The following is a 10,000-nucleotide window of genomic DNA, read 5'->3' as shown; positions in this document are numbered from 1 at the left end:
AATATGGTCATGCCAGCCATACGAGACAGGTTAGAGAACTAGAGATGGGGGGAATTATCCAACCAAATTATGTTTACTCCTGGTCTTGACAAATGGTCAACCAGGCATGCAGGCTAATAATAATTATGTGGACCTAGGCTAGTTTTGCAGATGACCCAGTTGTGTCATGCTGCTATAACGGGGACAAGGTCAAGGGGCCCCGGTAGCTCGCCTCCTTCCTTATAAGAGAGCATAGAGACGCAAACGCAGAGGCACTGACGCATCCGTCTCACGTGACTCCTTACCGGCTGACTCCTCGTCAGCGCCTGTACCTGTGTGTAGGCCAGGGGGGGAGAAAGCGCTGGCGTCATGGAAACTGTGTCTGCGACAGGGGAACTCAGTACCGGGAGTTGGGGTGGGGGGGGGTCACGACCTTGCTGTTATTTTGAGTCCGCGAGGCCAGGCGGTGCGCTGAGATCTGAGCGCGGCGAGATGCCGACGGGCTTAGCGGGATGGCCTACTTCCGTTCCCCGCTGCCCGTTAAAATGGCTGCGCGTGACACCTGACGCTGCGGGGGTGGCCAGGGGTTAGAGTCGCTATCTCAGACATCCTTGTGAAGAGCAGCTGCCCTCGCTCTCCCGCACCTCCTCCTCCTCTCCCGGGGGAAATGGGAAAAGCCACGGGGATGCCAAGGGGAGAGGGCAGGTGGTCGGTCCCGCGGCCTTCTTAACATCACTCACGACCACTAACACCCCGGTAACCTCAAGCCGGATTTAGGGCACGATCGTCATGCGTCGGAAGAGGGGGTGAGCAGCCAATGCGCGCAGAGGTGTCAAATGCGTCAATTACCTATAGGGTTGTGGGGGCAGTGCATGGTTTTCTGGTGTGAGGTTCGTTTGACGTACGACGCAGCGGTGGTCTCCCTGCAAAGAAAACCGCAAACGGAATGCCTGCCAAGTGGGGCCGACAACGTGCTTCTGTCCTATTGGCTGACGCCAAAGTTCACCAATGTTGAACATCTGCTAATTTTGGTGTGCAAAAGTACCAAAGTACATCGTTGTTGTCGGGTGGAAACCTTGTATGTCCAAAAAAATATCTAAACTAGTAAAAATAACCACAAAAATCTACAAATCTACAAATCTACAAACAAAGTGCGAGGCGCTGTGTGCTTCTAGATCTGCTATTTTCACCAGTTTTGTGCGACAGTCTTGTATGATGAAGCAGGGCTATAATTGACCAAAAAACATACAAATTTGAAACTTGGAGATAGGAGGTTTCTTCCCTACACGACATCAAGCCCTTCGGCAGCAGCAGCACAGAAACGCTCCACACGGACATTTCCTTCATGGCTACAGGGTTCATTCTACACATGCGAGTTCCCCTCCAGCCCTGCACTCTTCACTAGCACTCCATCCCACGCATAGACTCTCTCTCTCTCTCTCTCACCTACTCCAAGTCTTTTCCTCTCTCTCTCGCTCGTGCAAACACCCACCTACCCCATGGGCTGCGTTGTGTGGAGGATAGAGAGAGGGTATATTTAGGTATCTCATGAATAGAGGGGGCCAGGGGTGCTTGCTCGACGTGGGATGGCAGCTGATGAATGCCCATCCACGCACACACACACACACACACACACCGAAACCCACGCGTTCGTCCGTGCACGTGAACACACCCCTCATTTCTGCATGCGAGAGCTATGTGAGCCCTAAGGGTTGACTGTAGGGGTAGAGGTCACGTTGGGTCGCCTTCCTACCAAACAGCCCTTGCGTTGAATGCTGTATGTATGACATCAGGCTAGGATAGACGCACATACAGTAGAGAGCCAGGGATAATTTGGGAAAAGAATACCGGAAAAAAAACATACTTGGCAGGAACTTGCCTCCTCCTCACCCGTGTATTCCAATCAATCCATAACACACATGTTTTGAACATCAGTGATGTCATGCATGTAGTCTTGCCTGCCTGTCCTAACAGTCAACAAACGATACGGTTATTACTGTATGGGAATGGTTCATTGTCTAATCCAATGGTTCTCAACCTGTGGGTTCGGGACCCCCAGGGGGGTCCCCAAATATTTTATTTGGGGAGTCCCCAGATTATTAACGTAATGTGCAACATTGTTTTCTCACTCAACAGTAAACAAACCAACATAACGTTTAAGTGTATAGAGGGTATATGTACAAATTGACAATTAAGGACTTTTTATGAAAAAAGACGATCTACTCGCAGCGCGAGGCGTTGTGAGCATGTAGATCTGCTATAGTCACAATAGAACCGTGTTCTACAAAATGTAATGCCTCAACTCTTAGTGCTCGTCGGGGTGGGGGGTCAGTTAAAATATGATTGATTTTGGGGTCGCGGCCTGAAAAGGTTGAGAACCACTGATCTAATCTGAAGAGAAACATGGACTAATGGTATAGTGAGTGAGTTAGCTGTTCTCTGCAAGTCCTTTACATGTGTACAAGGAGTACGATTTCCTCTGTGCATGAGGCACTATATATAAAGTGTGTGCTGATCAATCAATATCGTTGTCCAAAACCGTTCGTTTTGTATTTATCATTTTGAAAATAATTTAAAATAGTGAAAATAGCTGATCTACAAGCACACAACACCTTGCATTGTGATGCGTTGTGTGCTTGTGGATCTGCTATCTGTGTGCGACACTTTTGTATGATAAAGTAGGGCTTGAATTTACGAAAAAACATACACATTTGAAACTCGGAGATACAAGGTTTCTGCCCGACAATGACATTATGCTCCTGTAATTTTCTCGCTCAGGATTCAACTCCAACATCAACCTGCCTGGACGGGAAGACTGTGGCTCCGCCCCCACCTCCCCGTCTCCACAGTTACAGGACAAGAACGCCAATAACCACAATCCCCACTGCCCCGCCCCCATCGAGAATGGCAACCAGATCTCCAATGGTACCAGGGCATGCATAATATGTCCATTTTTGATAACCTTTTGGGTTGTATTTGGGGCGGGGGGCAGCCATTTTAACCTATGGATTACTTGTTGACATTGTTTCATGCAGTGTTGTTTTTTACAGCAAATTTTTTGTCATAATTTAGTCACCTGAAAAGTTTTTCTTTTAGTCTAGTTTTAGTCGACTAAATATCATAACAACTAGCCCTTACCCGTTCAAAGATATGAGCTCCGAAATGATGTGCAGTGTGTGGGTTATGGGATGTGCACTGTGCACACAGTATATGAGGGATGGACAGTAACTTTAACTGGTGCTTGCATGATAATATGTAGGGAAATCAATGTAAGAAATACCCATTTCGTTTAATGGCTGTGTACCGATCTGCATGATTTTTGGACAAAATCTGTAACAGGGCAAGACAAACGACCCCCCGCCCGCCCACCCGCCTGCACACACACACACACACACACACACACACACACACACACACACACACACACACACACACACACACACACACACACACACACACACACACACACAGCTGGTTAAACATGTTGCCTCATGCTAGATGCAGAATAGATATGCCTCAAGCTAGATGCAGAATAGATATAGATACACCATGAAAATGCTAATATACAGCATATGATTTGTGAAAGTGACAAACGGGCTTCACAGTTATGTCAGGTGTTTTCATATGCTAATGGTGATGCGATTTCAGATCAATTGCTCCAGCCACTGAGGAGAAACGCTGTGACAGACACTCACTCAGACAGACAGACAGACACTCAGACAGACAGACATTTGGAAAATTATATGTTTGATATTTCGTTTTCGTCATTGAAAAAAACGCAGTCGACAAACATTTTTTGTCATAGTTTTAGTCGACGAAATCAACACTGGTTTCATGGAGAAATCACATGAGTGAGGGAAGTATGGCGGTAGGTTGCTATAAGGACTGCATGGGTGGATTGGTGGAGGCTGGCCCAGATGGTGATAGCGAGAGCAGAAGAAGAATATTTTAAAGAGATAAACGCCCCTGTTTCGAAGAGTGAAACAGCCTTCAGAGTCAGACTTTGCATGTCTATGATCGTGTGTAAAATGATTGCTGGTGGGTGTGTATTCTTCCACTCACACTACTGTGTATACTGTACATGTTGATGTTGTCATTGTTCAGGGTCGTTGGAGGATGACACTCATGGCAAGTCCAACTCGTCCGGCTCCACCTCTCTGCACAGACACATGGACAGCCATCATACTCAGGTAAAAACAGCACACGCCTTAAACCAGAGAAGAACCCACGTCTTAGACTGTCACACCACCACATGATTGGTCCGATAGAAATGTGTTGCTGCTCCTTAACTGTTTTACTGCTACGGACGTTACCGTTCGCCCCAATTCTGAACGTCGCTCGTCGCCAATGCGGCCGTTCGTTCGTTTACCTTGTTGATGTCCGTAAGCTGATGAGGGGTCGCGCCGCCGTGTACAGTGAACACATCTGCCGCAATGATGCTCTAAAAAATCCATTATGCGTTAACATCAACGGAGACCAATTCACTTCCTTGTTGATTTCTCTGGCCCTGTGGCTTTGTGGCGAGTGACTGGTCTCAATGGATGGCAACTCAGAACGGCCAAATTCACATTAATTCTTGCATGACGCCGCCCTCTGCTGCCAGGTCCGCCAAAGTGCATGTTGCGCAATCAAAAAAATAAAAATAAAAATAAAAAACGTCTATCTATCTACTATAACATCGCAAAGGTAAGCCGCTTTTTGCTGGCAAAAGACCCAATAAATAAATAAAACATCTGGCAGTAAAACTGTTAAGTGTATTGTGCACTCTGCACAACAAGGCACCGGTGAGGGTAGGAACATAACCTCCTGCAGCCTGACTCTCGCCTGTGTAAAATCTCGCCGACCACTTCCTTAGAGGCAATAACAAGTTTCACTCAGCTGCAAAAACAAAACAAGTATCATAGGCGAGATCTCATCTGTGCAGAATATATACTCGCTAATATAGAGTTGGAGGTGAGCAAAACAAACCCGTCCATGTCCAGAATGAGGGTCCAGCAAAATTCACCTTGAATCAGAATCAACTTTATTGACGCATCAAGGCAAAGCAACTTTATTTACACAGCGCCTTTCATACATCAAGGCAATTCAAAGTGCTTCACAGAATAAAAAACAAATACATTCAGAGTGCAACAATGCACTTTAAAAATAAAAATAAAATGTAATACATTCCATTAAAATAAGATAAAAGAGTATATAAATCATGGGGGGTGGAGTAAGCAATGTTAAATAAATATATTTTTAACTAGGACTTAAAAACTGCCATGGTTTGGCATTGTCTGGTGTAACATGGAATATTGTTCCAGGATTGTGGTGCATGGTGAAAGGCTGCTTCACCATGTTTTGTTACAACTGTGTGAACAATTAGTAGGCCCGCCCCAGATGACCTAAGGATTCTAGAGGGTTCATACAGTATGGCTTCAGAATGTCTAAGATCCAGAGCCACAGAGACATTTATAGACAGTAACAACATTCTCTGGGAGACTGGCAGCCAATGGTAGTCTACTAGCCAAGGACTTTAGGACTGGTGTAATAATGTCATATTTTCTAGTCAGGACTCTGTAGCAGCAGCATTCTGAATCAGTTGGAGTTGTCGAAGAGCTTTGCTTGAGAGTCCTGTGAAAACAAATGCATGTATAAGTGTTTTCTATGTCTGGCTTGGACATAATTCCCCTGGCTCTTGCAATATTTTTTAAGGCAGATGAAATTACATATTTGACATGACTGTTAAAATGTACTCTTACTGTAGGTGTAAAAGACCAGGATTCAAGGTGATTCTGTCTCTGCTCACAGGTTTACAGGTGTAAAACTATGGGTGAAATTAGTTTTAGTGCATGCTCCATCTTTTTTTGTTATTTCCATAACAAGAAAGGGAAGAAGAATAAAGGGGGGGAGATCAATCAATAAGAAACAAACAAATGATCTACATATTTACACCTGAGGTGAGACATAAGGTGTGGTAAGTGCCTGAGGTAAGACATAACGGTGCGTTGTACATGGGATTAAGCCGGTGCAAAGTGTCAGCCTGTGTCAACTGCATAATCCTCATAAAGTAGTCTGACAATGGTATAATCCACAGGTAGGTCCAAGAGGAATAGGATCAGTCTAAGACCAGCCTGACGACTAGGCAGTGATCATCATGCCTTGTTCAGCATGTTTAACCCCATAAACTATATATACTTAATTGACCGTAGTCATTCAGGGGTCTATATTAAATATCTTAGGAGAGAATAGCTGAAATCATCACAAGGGCCCTCTATGTGAACATACTGGAATTTCAGTGCTGGCCTCGTTTTGGAAACTTAACTTGCCAGCATTCTGTTTGTTTATTTGATTTTGAACACATACACACTGATGATGATGTTCTGAGGAAGAAATGGCTAGCCTAGAGGTCTTACATTTGTTTGCTGGAGTGCTGCTATTTACACTTATCTACTGTATCTTTACCCACAGTCAAGGAGACAGTCAGAGGTAACATACAGTAGCTGTTCGCTCGCATCTTGTCAAACACAGATCTGCATTTGCGCACAAACGCAGAAATTACACAATACTAGCAGGGCTGCATGTTGTTGTGGCCTTTGTCGCAACAACAACAACAACCTTTGTCATTACTGAGAAGGGCTTAAAAGTGGCTTCCATTGAACAAATTGTTTCACTTGTGACATGTGAGCTTTCCCTGGCTCTGAACATAAGTTTAAGGTTACAGGATTGGATTTTAGGTCCTGTGACAAACAAAACGCACACACACACACACACACACACACACACACACAAACACACACACACACACACACACACACACACACACACACACACACACACACACACACACACACACACACACACACACACACACACACACACACACACACGCGAGCGCGCACACACGCACGAACGTGCCCGTACAACCACATACCTGTAGGTCCATCACATGAGGCGGAGAAAGGGAGAATCCACCTTGACTATCTCAACTAACACACATCATCTAAGAATAGAGACACAAGGCGACGCACAAGACTAATGAACACAGCAGTGTTACAAAATGTAAATAATTGAATTTAGTTATTAATTATTCACTGGTACAGAATCGGCCCTCGCTGCGAGAGGTGATCTGAATACAAATAACACCTAACACAATTAACTGCTCCCGTAACACCTGAGGGTGGCTACGACACAGCGTTTTCCCCAATAGTATCTGACCCTTTCCCTGTCAACTTGCGGCCAGAATGAAATGTCCATATTGTATCGCTGGATCGATGGCGATCCATTGATTCAATGAAACAAGACATGGCTAATTCATCCCCACCCGTCCTTCTATTGGGATCTGTGTGTTGTGCCCTTTGGAGAGTTGGCGGTGATATCAGGGGTGTACAAAGCAAACGGAAAGGAGCAGAGCACGTTGTGATCCAGTTTCCATGCGGCCCCGGGCACAGCATTCTCTGGAGATTCTCACCAGAGATAAGAAGGCACGCTGCGTTCCCACTCCCCCTGGTTTGCTAATGGAATATCCCTGCTTTCTCCATGACAGACTGTGAGAAAGAGAAAGAGACATTCTGAAAATGTCATATGGGTTTAGTGTAGAAAGTGAGATGAGCACAGTGAGTAGATGCTTGCCAGCATGCGGTATGCCAGCACACCCTGTTCAAGACAGCCTCGGTTATTCTTACACCGTGTGACATAGTGATATAATAGCCAGGTCTTCTGAGGTAAGCTTCCAATGTGGAACCTCCTAAGCTTCCTTTTCAGGCTACACCGTTATTTCACGCTGTATTTTATTCCAGTATTAATTTATCTGCAGCATTACACTGCAAAAGTAGTAATGGCATAAACTACAGTATATGACCTCACCTAATGTACAGGCTATTCTGCTTTCTCAATCTCTTTCTTTTGTCTTCTCTCTCTGATGCTAAAGTATTGTCGCTGTTTCTCCTTCTTGTCTTCTCTTCCAGAGGGGGCATCTCAACTTCTCTCCGTTCGGCACAGGGGCTGCCCTCTAAGGCAGGGAAGGGGGGGGGGAGGGTTTGTTGGAAGCACCCTTCACTTGGTGGGATGTGGTGAGTGTGGTCCACGCCAAAAATACTTGGAAACCATTGCTCCACATGGCACAGCCTCACTCCTGCCCCATTTTCTTCATGTAAAGGCTGCCCTTAAGCACTGGTCTCAGGCATCAGAACAGCCAGCAACCCTCACCTTTGTGACATGAGAGCGATGGCCAAAGCTCTGATCCTGGAATCAGTGACCTGCTTTTTCTGTCTCCCTCTTTGAAGGAAACTGCAGCTCTTGGATTCGGTCAGTGTAAACACTTTTGCCTCCACACTCAATCGGACACCGTAAAATCTGTGTCAAATGGAGGGTAAATCTTTAGAGAGTTACATTAAACCCTCACAATCTTGACGCTGTATATATCGGAGGTTCACTTGTATGCCGCTAGCATCTTTGCTTCTGCAACATCAGGCATGAGGAAACATTGAGCATGGCATTGAGCTCTAGACGGCTCTGTTATATTCAAGCATGCAGGTCAGCTGACTCTTTCTTCAGGGATCTGTACAGTTGGGTTATCTCCATGCATGCAGGTCAGTTCTTGTGAGATAAGAGTTGATCAGTGAGAGTTGGTGGTCAAGCGGTGTGACCCAACATTAACCCCAGAGTAAGAAGCTTAAGAATTGCTGAGCGGGTATTGGGGCGGGGGTTTGTGGGCTAATCGCTGGCACCAGCAGACATGTTTGGACTATATGAATAGCATGTTTGGGTGGACAGAAACGTATTTACAACCATACTGTTAGACAACCTGCTGTCCTGGGATTAGCAAAGATTTACGCACAAAGTTGCCATGCAAGCGTATTACGTGCACTCCGATACATGTTGTGGCAGTGGCGGACATGCATCCATTCAGAAAACACTAAAGTAGTAGCTGGGAAATGTTTCTTTTGAGCAAACGAGAGCTGCAGTTTTTTATTGCCGTTTGTGCCATTCCTCTGCTGGGAATTTTATTTTGCTGAATCCATCGCACAATCCCCTTATTTCTGTTTGTTTGTGTGCTTTGTTTTTGTTTCCAAAAATATCTCATCTTCTTGCACTGGTTTACACTACTGGCATTACTTTTTATACATTGCTAAAAGGATCACCCCCAGACTTCGAAAGCTCAGTTATAGCAGTTTCTGCTAGACCTAATTGGCGAGGCTATGGGAGAATGTCATACTTGGTGTTAGTTCACTGATTACCATTCAGACAATCCAGGGTGACCTTCACGTTGGCCCCCTTATCTCACTAATCAAGTGTGGTGTCTGGAACTTGGTTCCATTACCATGAGTTCATTGAGGAGTTGGGAACCAGTCTGCAGCCCAGAATACCGTTCAATTAGCCGCATTCCAAACCATGTTGATGTAGGATTAGCAGATCTAAGGGGACAGAGAAAAGCAGGGGATGAATGAAGGGCGGGGGGATGGATAGCTCGCTTAGGAATGAATGGGTGGGCTTGTTTCGCTTTCTGTAAACATTAGTCAACAGCAGTCTAGCCTAATCGTGTGGAGAATGGACAACTGTCTGTTTGCACGTTCTCACTGTTTGGCTAGATGGATTTGAATCATTCTTTTTGTGTCTTCTTCATTCATGGTGAGTGAGACACTAGTGTAGGCTGGTTCCCCGAATTAGTAGAAATGAATTTATACATTGATTGGTGGGACCGGGGTGTGTCTGTGTCAATGTGTGCATGTATGATTTTTGGAGCGGTGTGTGAAACACAGCAGCTCCGCTATAGGCAGTAATGTGTGTCTGTCCTCACTAGTCTGTCCTCACTAGTACAAGTCTGTCCAGTCAAGTTTGAAGAGGATCTGCGCATGCGCGATTTTACCACACACACACACACACGTGCGCACAGCAGTTACACAACATTTCGGTACCTATCGAATTGAGTTCCCCTCCGCCCGGATGCATGGAGGCTGATGGGATTTATGTCTCTTTGAAGTGAGCCGGTTCTCTGGGATCCGTTCCTTAGTGCGAACCGGATCCCATCGTTCATTTCAAA

At 45.5% G+C, this 10,000-nt stretch overlaps 1 protein-coding gene across 1 annotated transcript in view; it reads left to right on the top strand.

The window, feature by feature from the left end:
• The window catches only part of myo16 (myosin XVI), a gene marked incomplete at both ends in the record, with an annotated part of 134,473 nt that overhangs the window by 117,696 nt on the left and 6,777 nt on the right, over positions 1 to 10,000 (top strand). The window contains 2 exons of the mRNA XM_080753066.1: positions 2,758 to 2,904; positions 4,084 to 4,169. Coding sequence (XP_080609192.1) covers positions 2,758 to 2,904; positions 4,084 to 4,169 — 233 coding nt within the window. The remainder of the gene's footprint in view (positions 1 to 2,757; positions 2,905 to 4,083; positions 4,170 to 10,000) is intronic.

Source organism: Nannobrachium achirus (genome assembly GCF_963921795.1).
Source record: "Nannobrachium achirus genome assembly, chromosome: 22".
Classification (NCBI taxonomy): Eukaryota; Metazoa; Chordata; class Actinopteri; order Myctophiformes; family Myctophidae; genus Nannobrachium; species Nannobrachium achirus.
Note: the sequence above shows the minus strand (reverse complement) of the source record. Positions and strands in the feature narration are given on the sequence as shown.